This window comes from Phyllobates terribilis, unplaced genomic scaffold, assembly GCF_046119375.1.
Source record: "Phyllobates terribilis strain yellow unplaced genomic scaffold, ASM4611937v1 Scaffold_2__4_contigs__length_985480577, whole genome shotgun sequence".
Classification (NCBI taxonomy): domain Eukaryota; kingdom Metazoa; phylum Chordata; class Amphibia; order Anura; family Dendrobatidae; genus Phyllobates; species Phyllobates terribilis.
In genome coordinates this window covers 220,827,496-220,849,795 of record NW_027362762.1, presented here as the reverse complement: position 1 = coordinate 220,849,795, position 22,300 = coordinate 220,827,496, and the positions used below count along the sequence as shown (strand labels likewise).

The window sequence follows — 22,300 nt, the reverse complement described above, 5'->3', positions numbered from 1 at the left end:
TGATTAGGCGTCAGAAAAATAAAAAAGTGAAAATGAAAAAAAAAACTACAAACAACTTAGTAAATAACGAGCAGCCGCCATCTCCGGTCACTCCCGCACTCACCTGAGCACCGGTCCCGGGCGGCCGCTCCTGCCGTGCCCGGGCTGCGGGTGACACGGTCTCTGGACTTGTTTGCACTGCTCTCCGGCCAAGTTTGCTTTCCCTCCGCCCACTAAACAGGGAGGGAGGCGAAGGCGATACAGACACCGCGGAGTGAGCCTCCTCAGCCGCCGTACACTGTGCTGTGTGTATCGGCTTCCGTAGTCTTATCTGCTGGCGCCTTATCGGCTGCACCGATGTGTTTATGACCGACGTCGGGCGAGCTGTGCACACGGCGCTGCTTCTGGTATGTCCTTGGTTGTCTCCGAACTACAAGTCCCAGCATGCAGTGTTGCCGCTGTCTGTGCATGCTGGGAGTTGTAGTGTACGCTGTGCGGTTCTGCTGGGGGTGATCGTTGCCCTATGTACCTCAGCAGTAGCTGTGCCGGCGGTTCTGGGCACACGCGACCACTGCAGCCAATCAATGGGCTAGTGCCATCCACATCAAAGTGATTGCTAGCCCAGTGATTGGCTGCATCGGTCACATTCAGTAGTCGTGATGTCACTGCTGCAGCCTGCCAGCAATGGCTGGGGGCAGCAATGAGTAACTGGAACTCATTTTCTTACTTTTAACCTCTCTTAGACTATAGATTATAGAAACTTAAAGGGGTTTTCTGTTTTCTCTGCGCATAGGATAGCACTAGCTAAAAATAGCAAAATTATCATTACTCACCCTCCCCAGGCCTCAGAGAGGCATCGCTGGACCTGGGGAGTGTGAGTTAGGCTACAGTCACACATCCATTTGTCACGCTCTGAGTTCTTACCGTGATTCGTGGACCGGCCATGAGTCTCCATATATATGAGGCTGTAGGGTCGGGATACGTATTGCCGGTTCATGAGTCACTGTCCATCCTCTGACCGAGACACAGGGATGTGTGAATGCGGCCCAAGGCTGATTGTAGTTTTACCTTGATAATACAACCCGTCTATAGCTATATTGGTGTTTATGGGAGAAGGTGCTTCCCACAAGCCCCAAGGAGTGCCGACTCATAATACACATATCAAAATGAGAAGAGAGAGAGTTTTATCGGCATAAAATTAAATTTTATTACATAATTATTCAATATATAAAAAAGTATTCACACAATAAATAGAGAGTAAAGTGCATGGAGATAGCAGCGATGACCACCGGTGTCAATAGTTCTACATATAGCTAAAACTCATGTAATCTACGAATAGTGGGTAGAAAATAATATGGCCAAGCTAAATTAGCTAATGAGTTTGTGTATCAGTCCTATGGAAAATGTAATTATATGGTTCCAGTAAACAAAGTAGATTCCAAATAGGACTGGTAAGATACTTATATGTTACACAAACCTCTGTGTATGGCCTAAGAGAGTTATCTATTAGAGATTAAGAGAGTCATCGTTGGTCTTACCAAGTAAATGGGCCAAAAAAGACCCCACGGTTTGGGTAAGCAATGGCTTATCCCAGCATGCCCCGACGCGCGTTTCGCGGCCTCTAATTGCCGCTTCCTCTATATGTAGAACTATTGACACCGGTGGTCATCGCTGCTATCTCCATGCACTTTATTCTCTATTTATTGTGTGAATACTTTTTTATATATTGATTAATTATGTAATAAAATTCAATTTTATGCCGATAAAACTCTCTCTTCTCATTTTGTAGTTTTACCTTGTACAAGCCTGTGGCCAGCAGAAATTTGAGAATGGAAAACTCTGTTTTATAGTCATCAAAATGCTCAGACCTGAGTTGTGCATGTATAGTCCGGCCTTCCTGTCCCATCCCCCTTATGTTAATGCTAAGCCTTTTAATCTGTGTTTTATCGTCTCATTTTTTTTACCAGGAAAAAATTGAAGAAAACCAGCATGTAAGTCGTGTTCTGGATGATTGTTCTCAGGTCTTTTGTCTACTTACCATATTAAAGTTGTAGGGGTTTTCACAGCACAGATGTTCATGGCTTATTGACCCAATGCAGTGAAGCCTTTGAGACAAGCAATCAAATTTGCATGAAAGTAGCTTTTAGGGGGTGATCGTCTCACAAAAAAATGGCCAGTTTGTAAAATATATGATAAAACTGAAAATCTGTGACAGAAAATGTGGTCTTATCAAGGGTCGTTTCTAGAGAGGTTCAGTGTATGGCATAGTTGTCCTATTGCTGTGCATGTGGACCCAAGAAATTCATAACTGGCCCCTGTTTTTATTGGAAAGGTAAAACTACAAAAAGTTTAAGTTTATTGGAAAGGTTGCAGCTCATGTGTGGTTAATTTCCATAAGGCTATTGCTTTATCCTTTAGCCTTATAGAAAGTCACGCGGCCAAAGTTTCCCAGGTGTCGCTGCTACATCGCAATGCAATACAAATTAAAGGGGTTGTCCAGTCTTAAGCTGCGTGCTATGAAGACTCTCCGATGCTGGGAGCGGGCAGTCATGTTACTACATGTACTCGATTTGCATACTTCCGGCCACATTCCGACTAGACTGTATCTGGAGGCCGGATACAGTCTTGTCGGAATGTGGCCGGAAGTATGCAAATTGCATACTTGCGGTAACACAACCCCTCAATACACTTGGATTGAGTGAGGCCGCGCCCATCTAGTTGGCACATGCCCGCTTTATATAAATCACATACTTGAGATCACGTGGCCGGCACTGGAGAATCACAGTGCGCACAATGTGAGGATTCACAAGTCTGCAGTCCCATAGTGTGACTGCAGATTTGTAGTTTAAGATAATTCCTTTAGTGGAGTCATATTGCAACTCCGAAGATGCCATGACAAGCAAGTTGCAAAATATGTGACATGGTTGGACGTTTTGCAACTTGCTTATCTCCCTCGGGGTTAATATACGACCCCATTGATTTGTATTGCTCTGCAATGTAGGATGTTTTTTTTTTTTTAATTGCTGATCAATGGAATAAGGGTGGATCTTTCACTTAGATTATGGTGCTGTAATTGAAGACCTCCTGTTCTATCGGCCCCCTGTGCTTCTGGGCATAAAGCTGTGCAGCTACAGTATATATGTAAATGTCATCTGTACAGGAGGCCAGCACTGCTCTGCCCGCCTCAGTGCTGAGCGCTTTTCCTAACATCTCTGTCCCTGCAGGGCTGACTACTGGAAATCTCAACCCAAGAAGTTCTGTACCTATTGCAAGTGCTGGATTGCAGACAATAAGCCGGTACGTTTTTATACTTATGAATGTCACCATTAAAGGGTTTTCCCAATCAAATACATTTATCATCTATCCTGCGTTTGATTGCCTATGGGTGAGGGAGAACAGTTCACTCCTGGACCAATGTTCTGGTGGTCATGATGGCCCTGGTGATAAACACTAATGACGTATCCTCTGGGTAGGTGATAAATGCATTAGGTGGGAAATTGAATAAAAATAACTAGGTTACCCTCATTTTGGCTCTTCGGCATGGAAACACCACTCCTGCTTCACCTGATATGTGGATAACAACAAAGCATAGATTTCTCCAGCCCATAAATGATTCTAGAATCTTTATTTCAGCAAATTAAAAACGTTTCAAGTACAGTCCAAATAGCAAGTATAAATTGTGCTACTAAGATTATTATTGTATTTTTTTAATCGGAAGATCTGTTTATTCTTACAATATATTATTTCTTCATGTGAAGGTGTATATGAATTTAATATTTTATGTGTGTATTTTTTTTATTTTTTTATAGTATGGTGAAAATGGGGTTTTGTTTTTTTAGGAGATTAGGTTTCAAATAATCAAACTAATTTACATATTGTTGTCCATCAATCCAGCCCCTAGTTCCATCTCTTGTAGGACTGATGTCTGAAATCCCCTATTATGACAGGGGAATGGGACACCAGACTACAGAGGGAGCAGTTTGGACTCCACTGACTGCTTCTGGCTTTGATGCTTGCATAGTAACATCAATGGTGTTGTCCCACGGTAGAAATATATATATATATATATATATATATATATATATATATATATATATATATATATATATATATATATATATATATATATATAATTTACATTTATATCTATTTATTTTCACTCTTTAATGACTCCTGTTTTCTCTCTCTCTTGTTTTGTAGAGTATTGAATTCCATGAAAGAGGGAAAAACCACAAAGAAAATGTTACCAAGAAAATCAGTGAGGTAAACTGCTTAAACTAAGAATAGATCTGACCAAGAAACAATATTGGGAGGTGTTTAAGTTACTGAGGATATAATTTATTACACCATACTGATTTTCATGCTATAAATAAATGGACTACATTTAAAGTAGGAGTTGGTCCCCTAAACATTTTCCTTCTGGAGATAAATCTCTTTAAGATATCAGTAAGATTCCCTAATAAAACTAAGGGATTATTGGGAACCAGCATTTTTAGGGATGCTCATTTCCAGATTATCGGTCAGTCTAACAGGCTGCCAGTCACGTGATGCATGAGCAAAGCTCTTCTTTATTGGGTGAAATCAAAATGACATTGCTATTCACGTCACGTCTTGTGTCATTTTTTTGTCATGGGTGAAACCAGCTCGTGGTGAACTCTGACAGCAGCATATAAATGGTTTATTCCTGGTGTTGGGGGCTGATTGCTGACCCTCTTCCAGACCTGATGCAATCAAGGGGTGCCGATAGATTACTATGGCATCCAGAGACCTACTGAAAGCCCACATCATAACTAAATCGCCGTTTCAAGTCGCCTATGTGGCCCAAAAATATGTAAAAAGTAGTTTAAAGAGAATCTGTCATGTCCCCAAATACTAGTAACCTGCAGATATGGGGTTGATCTGCAGGGTAATAGCGTTCTAAAGCCATGCGCCACCCTACTGAAGGCCCGGCTACAAGGAGAAAATTACCTTTATTTTTCTCGGTAGCCCCTGGCTTTCAGTCAGAGGCGCGGTTCAGTTGCCACTCAGTATACAGTGAGCAACGGCTGTAAGCACACCCTGGCAAATTGACTGACAGCCACATCTGCTGTGCGTCAGTGCTGAGCCAGCTGTCAGTGTCAGGGCGTAGTTACAACCGCCACTCACTAAGTACTGAGTTGTGACTGAAGATTATTTCCTCCCGGTAGCCGGGCTTCCAGTACGGCAGCCACACTGCTTTACTATGCTATTAACCTGCAGGTTAATAGCATTTGTGGACATAATAGTTTCCCTTTAAAAAAATAAAATATAAACCTTTTAAATACAACAATATCATAATATCATATATGCGGTTTTATCGATGAAAGTTCAATCTATAAAAATATAAAATGATTTTACACATAATAAATGGCATAACGAAAAAAAAATTGACTTTTTTTGGTTTTTGCACCTTTCCAAAGAATGTGATTAAAACATCATATATACCCCGAAATGGGTTTCAGAAAATTGGATTAAATTCAGAATTAAAAAAAAAAAAAACAGTAAATTATATTTAGAAAATAATAAAATTATAGATGTTTGTTATGGCCATAACCGTACTGATCTGCAGAATCATGTTGCTGGGTCAATTTTGCCACACGTGGCTCGGTGTAAAATTGAAACACCAAAAAACAACAGTGGAATTTGTTTTTTCCTTTCACCATTTAATTTGATTTTTAATGTCTTACCCATTTTCCAGTACATTATATATTAAAGTGAATAATGTCATTGAAACCTACAACACTCCCAGCAAAATACCAAGCCCTCAGACCACTATGTTGATGGAAAAAGACGAAGGGGAGGAAAAACAAAAGCACAAAAAACGGAAATTGGCTTCAACTGAGTTAAAGAGAATTTCAAATGATTTTACTAGTGATTGTGATAGACAAGTCAAATGCTGTGTGCTAAACATCCATTCTGGCCTAGATTAAGCAAAAAAGCGTGGCCAAAGCTAAAGCAGATGAAAAAAAGTCCAAGGAGTTTGCTGCAATGGAGGAAGCTGCGCTAAAGGCTTATGAAGAAGACCTGAAGAGACTTGAAGGAGAACAACCAGGTAAAGTCCAAGGGTCTGTGCAGGAAAACTGTTTGTTTTTTTGTCATTATTATTATTATTTCGCTTTCTTATGCATTGAGAAATAAGAGGTTTGAAAAGCTTTTGAATTACATGTATTAAAAAAATCCATTCATTGTGGGATCCACATGGTGGATGGAAATATAATGCACTTCCACTGCAGCTGTATCGTATGCTAGCACAGAAGGACACGGCCTGTAATCGCTATTTCTGGAGACATCGCTATGCTTTCTCATACCGTGGCTGTTCTTTCTAATGCCAGCAGTAAAATTTTATGAATATGCATTCAAAACCACTGGTTTCATTTAAGCCTTTTGGATTCAGAGTATTCAGTGTAAAAATCCAATATGATTCCCTTTATGCATCTCTACCACGTACCTCCTCCACCATCATCCATCCCCGATCACATACTTTATGGCCTACTTCTAACAAATGTCGTGCCATTGTGGTCTCGCTCGTTTTGTTTTTTTTTCCCTTTTCTCCTTTCCTACCTGATTCTCCTTGTTCTTCATGTTTTGTTCCAAAGTCTTTTCTATCCATTTGCATTTTTCTTTTACTACAAATAAGATAGCATAAAATTAGGAAATATTTGGGTAATGCTTTGTTTTCTGCATTGGAAATAATAATTTAAGTTGGGCGTTGAAGACATTATATTCTAATGCTCCCAATAAGACTTTCTTTCTTTTAGCGCCTCTAGCTCCTATACTTCCGACCATAGAAGAGAGGAGGGCACGGGATGAGCAGAAGAGGATGGAAATAGAAGCTCTAGAAAAACACCATGCTAAGAGGCAGTGGACAAAATCCCTGTCTCCAGAAGGGTACCCTTATTTCTACAATTTATTGACAGGAGGTATTTGTGTGTATTTTTATGTATGAAGTTTCACAAAGTATTATTCTGAAAAGTCACACTGTCTAAGAGGCCCAGTTACATGTAGTCATATAGTGTAAGAAAGAATCCATGGCCACCACTGGACTCGGACGCGGTTCTGCCTTGCTGTAACTCACTTTAAAATCAAATATCATTTCTTATATTCATGGTTTTCCTCCCATCACTTCAGCAACATCATAGATTTTCACTTGCTGTTGAAAACTGTTTTTTTTTTACTTATGTGAATAGATAAAAATCATTGCAACACCCAGAAATTATATACCCTTATGTTAGTTGTTTAGGGTTACGGTTACTGCCATATTGCTAGGTAGGTGCATATATGTAATGAAGAAAGCTTGGTGATTCATTACTCATAGACATGATATTTGACCTTTTCATTATTTTATTCTGAAGAAGCAGTACATCACGTATTCTTTTTCTATCAGAATCTCAGTGGCAAGAGCCGGAGGGATTTAATGAGAACAAAGACAAGAATGAAAAGGTAATCACCGAATACCAGATATGGATCTGTCACCCGATTTGACAGTACAAACTGTGATTGGTTTAGATTAGAAACATGTAATGCTATATTTCACCTGCTGCAGTGCTATTGGCAGTGGCATACCGCCAATGGCGGCAGACCACCCAGCCACTATGGGGCCTGTGAGTTGGGGGGGGCCCGTTACCAGCACTGCTCCCCCATTCAGCATCGCAATTTCAACTGGTTGGGCATCCTAGATGCTGATACAGTTGAAAGCAATGATGGATGAGTCAGCTGATGCTCCATCCTCCATCATTCTCCCTCTGCGTTTGACATCTCAGCGCAGCGGGCGCGATGACATCACTACAACGCACCCGCTGTGCCGAGCAGTGCATTGCTGCAAAAGACACGCTGAGGAGACCCGGGGAACGGGGAGAGGTGAGTATTTTATATTTTTTTAATCAAAGAGTACATTGTTGGTCCCATTATACTGTATGAGGGGCTGTTGTGGGGCCCATTATACTGTATGGAGGGCTGTTGTGGGGCCCATTATACTGTATGGAGGGCTGTTGTGGGGCCCATTATACTGTATGGAGGGCTGTTGTGGGGCCCATTATACTGTATGGAGGGCTGTTGTGGGGCCCATTATACTGTATTGAGGGCTGTTGTGGGGCCCATTATACTGTATGGAGGGCTGTGTGGGGCCCATTATACTGTATGGAGGGCTGTGTGGGGCCCATTATACTGTATTGGGGGCCCACTATACAATGTGGGGCCCAGATTAGAACTTCTGCTATGGGTCCCCAGGATTTCTGTGTATGCCCCAGGCTACTCGGTAAAACAATAGCACTTTCGATTTCCCCACTGATTACAGATGATCTCTGGGGCCCCAACAGCTACATCACAGATCTGCTTCTTGTTGGTGGGCATGTAAGGAAGCTGATGTTTACTTTAATGTTTAGGCCATAATTTTCCTAATAGTGTGGCACGTTGTTTAAAGGGGTTTTCCCACTCTGTGTTTTTTTTTTTAAACCTTACCATGCAGTCTACTATGTCTGGATGTCCGCCTCCAGTAGGTATATATGCCTAAAAATAATGCACAACAGACCACACTGTGACTGTCTGCACCTTTATAATCACTGGCTCCAGCAGCACATATGCCTGGAAGCCGTTTTGTGGGGGGTTCAAGCATAATCACTGACAGGACCACTGGCAAAGCACCCAGTGTGAAAGGTGCCTTACTTTTGTCTGGGCAGTGCAGACAATACACAAAAAACAATGGTCCCAGAAAGCTAATTTATTAGGGACAAATAGTTGGTGCCGTAGCTGCCACTTATCTCCAGGTCTAATTAAATCTGTAGGACTCTTGTTTCTCAGAACATCAGTTGTCTCTTTTCCATATTCGTAATTTATTCATGAGGGCTGTGGTGGCGGAGTCATGGTGTCGGAGCAATTTTGGAGGAGTCTGAGTTGGTATAAAATGGACTGACTCAGACTCCTAAAATATATAATAAATTGGGTGCAGTAGTACAATGCAGTTTGTGGGGAATATTTTTTCAGAAGAATTTGGGAAAGTTATGAAACGTCCTATTCCTGATCTAAGGGTCTAGACTTTTAGCTGAGATGAATCTGTGCTACAGAAAATTTATCACTTAAACATGAGCCATGTATGAGGGAGTCGTGGAGTCGCAGTCATGGGAATTGAGGAGTTGGAGGTTTGGCTTACCTACTCCACAGCCCTGTAAAATAGATGCGGTGTTGCAGGATTTTGTGTCTAAAATAAAATTCCAAAGACTAGCTTCATTATGACCAAGGGGATTGGAGTTGTATACTTGAGTCATCCCATTGTTAAAATGTTGTAAATTTTAAATCTTGCGGTCTCCGTTGTAAATTTGGAATATACTCATGTACAAAAGAGGATGGGCACTACAAAAAAATCATGATATGTATACAGGGGTGACAAAACAGCAGTGTATGATAAGAAAAATAACCACATTACTTTGTCTGCGCACACACAAAGTATTAGAAATGAGAAAAATAAAATTATTGAAATGTATAGCAATACAATTACATTAAAAAACATACCAGAAACATGTTCCCATAATATAACTATGAGGAAAACCACTGCAGCCCACCCATATAATAATGGAAACTATCCTACTCCTAATATGTCTTCTGACAACAAATGCTAGAAAATACACACAATCAATGTGAATTGAGATTAACAACAACAAACAATACCACATGATAGAAAACCTAAGTGCAAATAAAAGAGATCACATTGCCGCTAGGATGAAAATACCCAACTCGTTACACTGCCACTAAGTGCAGCTTCGTCAGGGGTCTGTACTCGGGCTGCCACTAAGTGCAGCTTCGTCAGGGGTCTGTACTCGGGCTGCCACTAAGTGCAGCTTCGTCAGGGGTCTGTACTCGGGCTGCCACTAAGTGCAGCTTCGTCAGGGGTCTGTACTCGGGCTGCCACTAAGTGCTGCTTCGTCAGGGGTCTGTACTCGGGCTGCCACGAAGTGCAGCTTCGTCAGGGGTCTGTACTCGGGCTGCCACTAAGTGCAGCTTCGTCAGGGGTCTGTACTCGGGCTGCCACTAAGTGCAGCTTCGTCAGGGGTCTGTACTTATGTACAACACATTGTGTCTTCTGCCATTCTTCATTCATTTATTTGACTGGTTAATTCTGTGTATTTTTATTTTATTAAAAGGAAACCAAATCTGCATGGGTGGAAGGAGTCTCAGAAGAGGGTTATACGTACTACTACAATTCTGAAACTGGAGGTAAGGGCTTCATCTAGTAACCACAGCCTGTTTGCTACTTGATATTTACATTCATTAACAGATGATTCTTGTGAGCAGAATCCAGATGGGACAAACCAGAAGACTTTGATCCCAATCTGGTCCCCGATGATAAGAAAGATTCCACAGATGCTGTAGATGTCTCCACAGCAGATGAGCGAGAAGCTGCAAATCCAGAAGTAACCACAGACTCTACCTCTGAGGAGTCCCCGCCATCCGAAGACACCACACCCGAAGACAAGACTCCTGCAATTCCACAGACTCCTAAAATCAATTATAGGGTAGGAGTAAACACAATTATCCTTCTTATCAGTGTTTTTTTATATTGTTCTCTATTGTCCTATTTAGTGACCTCCCTACTCTGCATAGTTTCTCCTTACCAGGGGTGCTGTTTGTCACTCTGTAGTTCTCCTGATAAGGAGTACTGTCACTCCAGGGGCTTTCCTCATGGATGCTTTTTTTTAATCTCTACTGTCTCATGTCCATGTCTTGTTAAATAATTTGTAAAAACGTAATTATCACACACTCATATTATAGTGAATGTAATGGAAAAGAGTATGGCTGCTGGTCATACTACAGAAGGTTTACTTGCACTATGTATAGAGACACGTGAGGCGACTTGTCAGTAATGTAAAATCATCATTCTCAGCAATAGAGTAGATTGAATCAAATGCTAAATCATTTTTAAATTTTTGGTACTCCCATAGAAGTGAATGGAGGGAGCCACGCATATTTAGCATTAACGCCCAGATGGGTGCAGGGCCTGGAGGTAGGACCCACATCTATCCGACATTTATGACATATCCTCTGTATATAACATGGATGGAAATACTTCTTTAAAGGGAATATATCACCAGGTCTTTGCCACATAATCTGAGAGCAGCATGATGTAGAGATAGAGACCCTGATCCCAGCTATGTGTCACTTACTGTGCTGCTTAATGTGGTTTTGATAAATTCATATTTATATCAGCAGAAGATAATCATTAGAGGACTAGCAAACCTGCAGCCAAGTATATTCATGAGCCCTGTATGACCCTGCACCCACACCACTGATTGGCAGCTTTCTGGTCATGTACAGTGTATGCAGAAAGCTGCCAATCAGTGGTGTGGGCGAGGATATACAGGGCTCCGCCTTCAGCGAACTGCTAGATCTGCAGCAGATAAAACAGTGATTTTATAAAAATGACAGCAAGCAGCTCGGTAAGTGACAAATTGCTGGAATCCGGATCTGTGCCCACAGGCAAAAACCTGATGACAGAGTCCTTTTAAGGCTCCCATACACCTTACATGGTTGTTGGCAGAATGCACTCTAGCCTTGTAGCTCTGAGGTCCTGGGTTGAAATCCCACCAAGGACAATATCTGCAAGGAGTTTGTATGTTCTCCCCGTGTTTGCGTGGGTTTCCTCCGGGTTCTCCGGTTTCCTCCCACACTCCAAAAACATACTGATAGGGAATGTAGATTGTGAGCTCCAATGAGGACAATGTCTGTAAAGCGCTGTGGAATTAATGACGCTATATAAGCAGTGAAATAAATAATAAGTATGGGCATTTTTACTCCTGGACATAATTTTATGGCTATTATATATTAAAGTGAAGGTAAAAATACATTTTTTTTATTATATATGTAACTTTGAACCTTTTGAATTGATATTGAATTGGTGTGATTAAATATTACTAAAAATAAAAAAAAAAATGTCTGTTCTAGCCTAAAAAGGAGTCCACATCAGACAGTGATGAGGGATCTGATCCTGAACCCAAACAAGAGGAAGCTGATGAAAAAAAAGATCATCCTCCAAAATCTGCTGCTCAAAAGCCGCCAGCCAAGCTGAATCCGTATGGAGCATGGGAGACTGTTCAAGAAGAGGAGCATCCATAGTATGTACTAGTGGGGAAAAATCATCCCATAGTGTTAAATACATCTTTGGCAACCAAGTCAGTTTTATGGATGCAGAATTGCTGGTAACACAGTGCACTCCATGTATTCGATATCAGATGCAGGATTTGGCGTAGACTCCACAGCTCAGTGTGATTAGTTTCCATTAATAGAGTTGTAGGTATAGTTGTATCCCATTCCCAATCCGGTAAATGCTGCTTACTGTGCATGGGCAGCGCAAGAGGAGTCAGGTTCCCTACGGCTGCCCATTCCCTGCTTGGAAAGGGTCATTTTCATTAATTGTGGAATTGCTGACATGGTTCTTACAGCTGAGAAAAATACCTCCAGATTGTCCTGTTTATATGCAATATTCATCCTTTGGTACTCAAAAAAACCTTATTAACAAAAATCTAATTTTGCTAATTTTAGTGTAAAATTCCTTCTTTATTCCAAATATTGGTTTAGTTTATTAGTGATAACTTGTAATATTTTTACATTAAATAAAGTATCCTTTAAATTCTTCAACACCATGACCAATTCCTCAGGCAGAGCCCTCCATGGTCTCACTGCTCTTACAGTAAAGAATCCCTTTGTCTGTTGGTGTAGAAGCCTTTTTCCCCTCTAGATGTAGATAATGCCCATTGCTAAGGTTTCTGTAAAATGTTTCCAAGGTAGTGGTTGATTTCCATAGTGGAGCTAGGTTTCTACATGGCAGTGTGTTCTGCCTTTTGGTAACAAAAATACGTTTGACTGATTTTAAAAATTTGCATACTAACAAAAATGGATACCATGTAGTTTCTGTGCTGTATATTCGCTAGTCCTGTATTTCTCATCTGCAGCACTCGGATGCTGACAGGTCCTGACGTAGCATAGGGTCACACCCAGCCGTCTCCCCCATCCTGACAGATGCAGGGGCTGTCACATTATAGGGAATGCCTAAATAGTGAACCTCAGCTAATGTAATTTCCTTGCTTCAGTGCTGCTAATAGCAAAGAGCATTTTGGATAATAAAAGGGAAATACATGGATCAGCCACAACATTAATATAATGGTTGCCCCTGCCAAGTCCACACTGATTTTTCCAGTCACAGACTCTACTAGACCTAAATTAAAAAATGTTCACAGCAAATCCTTTAAAGGGAATCTGTCACCACTTTGGTGTTATCAGACCTCTACTATGGACATACATAGAAAATTAAATCTATACATACCTGTATGGCCCATAGTAGAGGTCTGATTGCAGAGAAAAGTAGTTTTATCGTTTTGGTTTTCAACAGGCTTGACTTCTGGGGGATGCCAAGCAATGCCCGCCTATCTGATTATTATTCCCCTAAATCACCGCTGTAAGGCGGCGGTGTTCACACCATGCAGTAACTGAGGCAGTGACCCAAGCAAGTCCAACATAAACAGCTTTTATTCAACAACTCACGGGTAAAACAGAAAGTCCTCCGGTACGCAGCCGGGTTAACATCAGTCCATAACAACGGTTGCCGGGGACAAGGGCCACGTCGGGCCGCTCAGAGCCTGACGGGTGCAGAGGCTTCCCAGGCGTGGGTTCAGCCACACACAGGTCCGCCAAGCTTTCCTGCTATCCTCCTAGCAGGTCCCAGCACTGAACAACACTAATCCTTAGTGCAGGGATTTTAAAGGACCTGTGGCAAGAGCCACTGGAAAACCCGGGTTGGAGGGAGGAGGCCGCCCCACTGCCTCCTGTGACCTCCTCCAAGAAATGAAGGCCCTGCCGGGTTTTACTTAGTCTGCCTTAGCCAGATAGCCTGACCAGGTCAATGCTCACCTTCATTCCAGCATTGCAGCCGCAGCTGTGTGTGTGACTGCAATGCACTCCAATGGATTTAATAGGTCTCTGTACACATTCTGGGGATATATAACGTCCCTCGTATACGATCCCGGTCACTGCCTCACACTGCCTGTCAGCCTAGTTACCATTTTCCCTCCCCTGCACGTCACAGGATGCTGTGACGTGCGCTTTCCATCCTCACCTGCCGGCGCATGCGCAAAGCGCGGCTCTTATGGACCGCACTTTGTTTCCTCCCGGCCGGGTTTGTATGAACACAGTGCCTTCTTGTTTTGTGCCGGGGGTCACTGGAGCGGAAGGCACAGTGACTCCCCGGCGCCTGCGCAGTAGAGCACTGCGGCACTGTGCTCATACAAACCCAGCCGGGAGAAACAAAGCGCGGCCTATAAGAGCATGTGCCGGGAGGTGAGGAAGGAAAGCGCACGGCACAGCATCCTGTGACGTGCGGGGGAGGGAGGGAAAATGGATACTAGGCTGATAGGCAGCGATTTAGGGGAATAATAATCAGATAGGTGGGCATTCTGGGGGACGCCAAGCCTGTTGAAAACAAAAAAGATAAAGCTACTTTTCTCTGCAATCAGACCTCTGCTATGGGCCATACAGGTATGTATAGATTTACTTTTCTATACCCTGTATGCCCATAGTAGCGGTCTGATAACTCCCAGGGGGTGACAGATTCCCTTTAAGTCCTGTAAGTTTCACGGTGGGACCATCATGTATTGGTCTTGTTTTTCTAGTTCAATCCACTTGCGATCCAATTGTATTAAAAGGAATCTGTCTCCAGGTTTTTGCCACCTAATGTAGAGACTGAGACCCCAATTCCAGTGACTTATCACTTACTGGACTGATTGCTGCAGTTTTGATAAAATCACTGTTTAATCAGCAGAAGATTCACTAGAAGATAAATATACCTGCTGCCAAGTAATCGAGCACATTCATGAGCTCCGTATAACACTGCCCCCACCACTGTGGCAGCTTTCTGTGTACACTGTGCATAGGCAGAAAGCTGCCAATCCAGTGGTGGGGGTGGGAATATACAGTGCTCAAAGAAATGCTAGATCTGCAGCAGATAAACAGTGATTTTATCATGCCAGCAAGCAGCCCAGTAAGTGGCACATCACTGGAATCAAGGTCTCTGCCCCTACATTATGCTGCTCTCAAATGGGGTAGCAAAAATCCAATGACTAATTCCCTTTAAGAGCTTGACATTTTAAGGCAGAGTTCATGCTTTTTTGATGTTATTCGGGGCATAGCACATTCTCCTACTGAAAGCAGCCAATGCCATTAGGGAGCACTGTTGCCATTATTGGGTGTTCTTAGTGTGCAATGATGTGTAGGTAGGTGATACGTGACAAAGTAACTTCCACATGAATGCCAGGACCCCAGAACCTTGTCCTGAGCGTCACACTGCCTCTGCAGGCTTGACTTTTACCATAGTGCACCCTGGCATCATATCTTCCCAGGTCACACCCGCACCGTGATCTGCCTATGAGGGGATAGAAAACGTATTTCTTAGATCAGGCTGCTGTTTCCATAACTCCCTGCTCCATCTCTGATGCTCCCATGCCATTGTAGGTGCTTTGGTGGTGAACAAGGCTCAGCATGTTTCTTATTTGCCCAATATGCAGCAAGCTGCAATGCGTTGTGTCTTCTAACACTGTCCTATCACTGTCCGCAGCACCGGTGTATATTATCATGTGTAGTTATAAGCCTCAGGTACAGGTTAAGTAAAGGGGCTTTTACTGAAATGACAATTGTATATTGTATGAATATTCCTGTGTGTAATTACTTGCTGGCATTGAGCACTGGATCTTTTTTCCATATAGTGAGAATGTGGATTTGGAGCTGCCGAACGTGGAGTACGATGATCCTGCCGTCTCTGTGCCCGATGTGCCACAAGAGCCCAAAGTGAAGTTTAAAGAAAAGACCATCACTTCCCTTGGTGACTCGACCACTGGGGCCTCCGTCTTCAAGAGAAGGAAGCTAGAAAATGTGAGGTCCCGAAACATACGTCAGAGACTAAATGACCAGTAGAAGGCTTGGATTAATTGGGACATTTTTTTTTTTTTTAACTGTATGTTTGGAAGCTTATAGGATTCAGTTTTGTGTGTGAGAGCTTGGTGTGAATAAATCCCTTTTTTTTTCTATATTTCTTTATTTGAAGGTCAGTTAAGGGAATATGCTTGTGATTTCAGGACTGTCTTCTGTACTTTCGGAAGTCTTTTTGTCTCTGCTTTTACCTAAAGGAGTTGGCCACTGCTTCACATGTACCTTTCATGTAAACTAACTAGATGGATAAGCATTTCACTAAATACCTTCCTTTACCAAATTCTGCTGTAACCTGAGCTGCTCTAATGTTCACATGATGGCTGGCTGAGAGTCTGCTGCTTCCTTTGATGTCACATCTGATCCTCCCTCAGTTCCCAGATGTAGAAACGGGTGGGCGGGGCTTGCAGCCTAGGTGGGCAGGGCTGCATTCAGCAGAGCTCACTCAGTTTTCGTACATGCTGCCAGCTTTCCTCTGCATCTGTATGTATACAGCATAGTGTATATACATGTGCACACACTGCTGGATATCCTGTGTAATGTATATACACTCTGCTTTATTCTTTTTATAGTGTGAATACATTAAGGTCTCACCCCATCTATTCATACATCCATCCAATCATCCATGTTAGTGAGGTGGAGTAGGATATAATCTTTATTCTCAGGGCTGGTGTAATGGTGCTTTGCATTACTTCTATGCCCTGCAGTGTCCTGTACAAGAGATTGTGCTGGGGCTGTATGTGAACCTGGGGGAGGAGTAGGAGGTGGAGTTACAGGTTTGTGCTCACTGCTGGCTTGCAGCCCAGCTCAAGGCATGATGGGAAATGTAGTCAGAAGGAAGCAGCGGATTCTGAACAGTAAGTGATCGCTATGACAACAGAACTGGTAACAAGGCACAGGAAGCGAAGCAGAAAGGCCTAAAACAAAATTAAACTTGGCAGAAAAGGTATATTGGGATCTTTAGGGGCATTATCCTTAAAGGGGTTGTCTGGTCCAAATCGATCTTTCTGCAGTTACTCTGTGTGACTGCAGACTTATGAATCCCTCCATCGCATATACATACTCCCGGCCAGTGGGCCTGTATGGCACGAGGCCACGCCCTCTAGCCGGCCACACCCGCTGGATGGCCACGTTGCCAGACGGGGCGTGGCCTCACTCAATACAGGTGTATGGGGCGTGGCCTCACTCAATACAGGTGTATGGAGCATGGCCATGCCCACTGGACGGGCCCTGGCCTACAGTATGTATAACACATACATGCCCTCCAGTCCTGGATCATAAATTGGCGAATGCCCGCAGCACACAGTGCGTGCACAGGGGGGTATTCATAAGTCTGCAGACTTGTCGATTTAGACCAGACAACCCCTTTAAGCATTTGTGGCAAAACCAGTAACTTAATCAGGGTAGTGGGCAACCTCTTTAATGATGAAGAATAGTAGGATGTTTCTATATATGATAATAATTAAGAAATCCAGCTACTTATAGTACAGGCCTTAGTAACTGATTTAGCCAATAATGAGGTGTAAAAAAAATTGCTGCTTTTTCCCCAAAACAACATGTTGTCTATGGGTTGAGTGGTATTGAACCTCAGCCTGTACACTTAACAAGATCTGGGCTGTAAATCATGTACAAGCCATAGGCAGGTGTGGTGCTTTTTTTGGAAGAAATCCATCATGTTCTTCAAATCCAGTACAACTTGTTGTTCACCTATCTGGTGTACTTTATTTTGTGTGAGGAGGAAGTGAGAAATAATCTATGCAATAACCGTTTTAGTTATCTTTATTTCTATAGTTTGTGTGCATTAGTAGGTGAATCGGAGGTGTTGGTGTTACCTTTCAGGTATGAGCATATGAGTGGCACGAGATTAGAAAAACTGTCTTTTTCCCCAAAGAAACATTGCCACTTTTCACTATGAGTGAAGTATGGTATTGCAGCTGAAATTAATGGAATTATAATGTAATACCATATACAGCCTGTGGACAAGAGTGGTGCTGTTTCAGGAAGAAGCTGTTATGTTTTTCTACTCTTATTAGCTGCTCCGTAAACACCATCTTTTGGATGAGTCTGGTATTGCAGCTCATTCCTCTTCAATTTATTGCGGCTGAAATACAATATCAGACAGATGCTATAATGAGGAGCTGTGCTTTTTCTGCTTTCATAAATCTTGGACAAAAATTAGTCCTCCTGTATCCGCAGCAAGCTGTGAGAAGCACAACTTCAGAATAAACTATTTTTTCAAAGTATCCCAAGAAGACAATACTAAATATTATTATAGTTTTATTTATTTATACTATAAATTAGACATCTAGCCCTTGATTAATAAGGGGACATCGTGGAGTCAGACCTGTTTTATGAAGAGGCGCACACCTCTTAATGAATGTGGAGCATCTGACAAGTGGCGTGGCATGCGCCACGGCAGAAATCTTACTCCAGTTTGGGACTGGAGTGAGATTTCTGCCGTACAGAACGCCACAGCTTGTCATGAATTAGACCAGCTTTGGTGTAACGCCCTACCCATTTTGGCGGAGCTGGGAGAAACTGATGTGAAAACGCCAAAAGTCACAATCTTTTTGCGCAACTGTGAGTTGCTCCATAATTTTGCAACTTTTCAAAGCAATCTACGCTGGAATTCTGGTGAAACGGCTTTGATGAAGAATGGCAGCTTCTGACTTTACCTGGACATCTATTGTTACAGATTTATTTCTCATTAGTAAATGCTGTACTGGATGCCGTAGTTGCCCTGTGTTGCTTTTCTGAGTTTCCATAGGCAGGAGTATTGTTTTCTTAATTTTTCTTCTTTTTTTTTTCAGTTATTTATGGTACATGACATATATAGTTGGTGTGACATGAAAAGCTTCTCTGTTTTATAATTTGATTTAATTATTCACAGATTTAATTTAAATCTGTAAATAATGTGAATCATGTGAATAAAACCTAATGGGGACATCACAAGGGTCGAAAAGAAGAGTTTACATTTCTCTTTTATGGACCTAAGGAAGCGGTCCTTAGATACAGTGTTTTTATTCATTTTTAGTTTTGTATATGGGTCATTTAACTGTTTTATAGACTGAAGAACAGAATCAGCGTTCCTATAAAGCACTGTTCTCCTTCTATAGAACAATGGGAAAGATTCTTGTATGTAACTGAATTTTGGCTATGCTCCCATCACATTTAGGCGTTCATTGAATGTGTATCAGGATGTATACAGTAAACATGCCTCTGTGTCTACCGGTAATACCCTTGTAAAACCTTCATGTTTATAGTATATTGAATAGAATAACTTCCCAGCATCTAGGGTAAATGGATGTCTAAAAGTGATGTTTAACATACAGCAGCCTGAATGAAATTTTGTGTGCATGTGTGAATACATTCTTACACTTAAGGAACAAGGTTTGTCCCCATTTTTGCAATAGGGGGTCTTAATTGATGCTATTTACATTGTCTAAGTTCTAAAAAAGCAACTTGGTAAATAACTATTTTTTAAAAAATAAAATTTTCCCAGTTATGGCTTACTGTGTCCTATATGTCCTCTTCTTTTTATATGATTAACCGTTCCATGCTTCGATGTACACCGCTGTTGTGGTCACAATTGCGCATATAACAGCTACCTTTTATCTCTTATGTCCACACTTTCAGAAGTATGAATTTCATGCGCAAACAGACCAGCCTTTGTGGATTTACATCAGGATGAATAGAGCCCCCCCATGCCGCTCAGCAGGCACGGAGCCACCCTACCCAACTGTCCAGTGTTTGAATGGGGGGATGATAGGGTATGAATGGCTTGGGAAGAGGGAGTCTCTTGGATTTTTCTTCTGATTTAATATTGTTCATAGTAGCATTGGAAATATGCATGAAGAAGGCATTAGGGCTATGGTGTAGCTCCCCACTATAAGTATAAGAAATACTGAGACGAAACATGTGTAAAAATATAAATATACAATCTATTGGGCTGAAATTTCATATTTGTTTTTAGAACTCTGTTTTAGTTTTGGTATCCTTAATACGTGGAACCATGTTAACTAACATGAGTCACCTCTTTCCCTTTTTGAAAATGGTAACACTGGTCTTGTATACAGTCACAGGTAAAAAGTCAATCAGCTCACCTGCTTGGTGCACAACAATTCCACATTAATCTGATTTATCCCTGAGCTTGTTTATAGTCCGTATTTTAATTTGAGAAAACATTCAAACTTTTGTATCTCCATATAAGAGCAGCATATAAATAGTATACTGTGGTTTCTGGACTATAAAATGCACTTTTTTGTAAGAAAAAAAAATGTTTGCGTTTTGTATTTCGGAGGCAGCTTCCCGAACTGCTCTCTCTCCTCCTGCCCCACACCGATCAGTCTGATTGATGCAGAGCAGGAGCGAAAGCTACCAGGAGTCCTGAATAGATCTACCTTTTCAGGTATGTGATCAGTCTCATGCCTGAAAGAAACTTCAAAATGTAGAAATGTATGTGCAAACCTAAGTGATTGTGGACTGTGCATGCAGCAGTATTGTGAATGTGTGTGCATTGCAGAGTAATGTGTGTGCTGTAAAGCCATATGTGTGTAATATACACAATGCAGAGAAAACACTATTGCCTCCCTATACAATCCTAATGCATTAAAGGGGATATCCTGTGTTCTGCTAAAAGTCTGCAGACACTGTGTGCTGTGAGGATTCTCCAGTGTCGGCAGTGAGCGTGGGCAGTCATATGATTGATTTCCATACTTCTGGCCACAGTCCAACTAGATGTGTGCTGCTTCGCTCAATTCACTTGTACTCAGCGAGGCCAAGCACGTCTCATCAGAATGTCTAGTTGAATTTGTGTCCGTTTTATACAGAACTCAACTAGATAAAGAACTTACATTCTGCAGCAACAAAATGGAAGGAAGATTATAATGAAGACTATAAAGCAGCTTAATTTTGCATTTAAGAAGCAACTGAACAATTTTTAATAAAAATGCGTGCAAAAGTGTACATAGACTTTAAATCTACAATCAACCTGATCTTTCTTTTTGGCTTTGGAAACAATAATATGAGGATAAACACTCCAAGCTCTTTATAGAAACTGAGAATTTAAACACTCGTTGAATAAAAATCTTAGAAGACTTCAAAGGGGATAACTGGGACTTTATGAAAAACATAAAATATGCCTAAGCACTAACAGACAGGTAGTTGCTACCTACCTGCTTGTTGTGACAGCGCCATTCTTCCCTGGCACATAGCCGTCACAGACTGCTCTTGCCAGCGATTTACATGCCTCAGTTGACAGAGCGGAGGCTTTGTTGACCGGGCTGAACTTCCGTCATTCTGATTGACAGCTGGATCCCCGCTAACTAACTGGGAGAGCCAGCTGTCAATCAGAATGACGTCAGAAGTCACGCCCCGTCGGCTCAGCAGAGGTATCTGAGTCGCTGGCAGGGGACCGCTGTGCCGGCTTTGTACCGGGGAAGAGCGACCACAACAGGCAGCTTGGTAGCAACCACCTGCCTGTTAGTGCTTAGGCACTTTTTTTTTTTATATATACACTGCTCAAAAAAATAAAGGGAAAACTTAAACAACAGAATATAACTCCAAGTAAATCAAACTTCTGTGAAATCAAACTGTCCACTTAGGAAGCAACACTGATTGACAATCAATTTCACATGCTGTTGTGCAAATGGAATAGACAATAGATGGAAATTATTGGCAATTATCAAGACACCCTCAATAAAGGAGTGGTTCTGCAGGTGGGGACCACAGACCACATCTCAGTACCAATGCTTTCTGGCTGATGTTTTGGTCACTTTTGAATGTTGGTTGTGCTTTCACACTCGTAGCATGAAACGGACTCTACAACCCACAGAAGTTGCTCAGGTAGTGCAGGTCATCCAGGATGACACATAAATGCGAGCTGTGGCAAGAAGGTTTGCTGTGTCTGTTAGCGTAGTGTCCAGAGGCTGGAGGCGCTACCAGGAGACAGGCCAGTACACCAGGAGACGTGGAGGGGGCCGTAGGAGGGCAACAACCAAGCAGCAGGACCACTACCTCCGCCTTTGTGCAAGGAGGAAGAGGAGGAGCAGTGCCAGAGCCCTGCAAAATGACCTCCAGCAGGCCACAAATGTGCATGTGTCTGCACAAACGGTTAGAAACCGACTCCATGAGGGTGGTATGAGGGCCCGACATCCACAGATGGGGGATGTGCTCACAGCCCAACATCATGCAGGACTCTTGGCTTTTGCCACAGAACACCAGGATTGGCAAAGTCGCCACTGGCGCCCTGTGCTCTTCACAGATGAAAGCAGGTTCACACTAAGCACATGTGACAGATGTGACAGAGTCTGGAGACACTGTGGAGAGCGATCTGCTGCCTGCA

General features: G+C 42.3%; 2 protein-coding genes across 5 annotated transcripts in view; one reads left to right on the top strand and one right to left on the bottom strand.

Annotated features, from left to right (window-relative positions):
- Positions 1-258, bottom strand: part of ELF1 (E74 like ETS transcription factor 1) — a 114,622-nt gene extending 114,364 nt beyond the window's left edge. The window contains exon 1 of one of the 3 annotated variants that reach the window (XM_073663925.1): positions 104-258. The gene's annotated coding sequence lies outside the window, so the exon portion shown is untranslated. The remainder of the gene's footprint in view (positions 1-103) is intronic. The other 2 variants (XM_073663926.1, XM_073663928.1) reach the window with 2 other exon arrangements.
- On the top strand, positions 204-19,402 carry WBP4 (WW domain binding protein 4). Of its 2 annotated transcripts, XR_012275294.1 has the most exons (12): positions 204-386; positions 1,947-1,970; positions 3,204-3,276; positions 4,180-4,242; positions 5,923-6,049; positions 6,756-6,917; positions 7,382-7,437; positions 10,131-10,203; positions 10,282-10,502; positions 11,929-12,098; positions 15,738-16,923; positions 17,316-19,402. XR_012275294.1 is itself a non-coding variant. In XM_073663930.1 (11 exons), coding segments are annotated over exons 2-11 (1,155 nt in total). In that variant the 5' UTR covers positions 204-386; positions 1,947-1,968; the 3' UTR covers positions 15,946-19,402. The 2 variants fall into 2 exon arrangements, 1 of the variants encoding a protein (XP_073520031.1); XM_073663930.1 differs by having other exon boundaries at positions 15,738-19,402.
- Positions 19,403-22,300: the final 2,898 nt, after the last annotated feature.

Coding starts and splice junctions, on each gene's coding strand:
- WBP4 (XM_073663930.1), top strand. Junction 6,050..6,755: donor ACTTGAAGGAGAACAACCAG/GTAAAGTCCAAG, acceptor TCTTTCTTTTAG/CGCCTCTAGCTCCTATACTT. Junction 10,204..10,281: donor CTACAATTCTGAAACTGGAG/GTAAGGGCTTCA, acceptor TCTTGTGAGCAG/AATCCAGATGGGACAAACCA.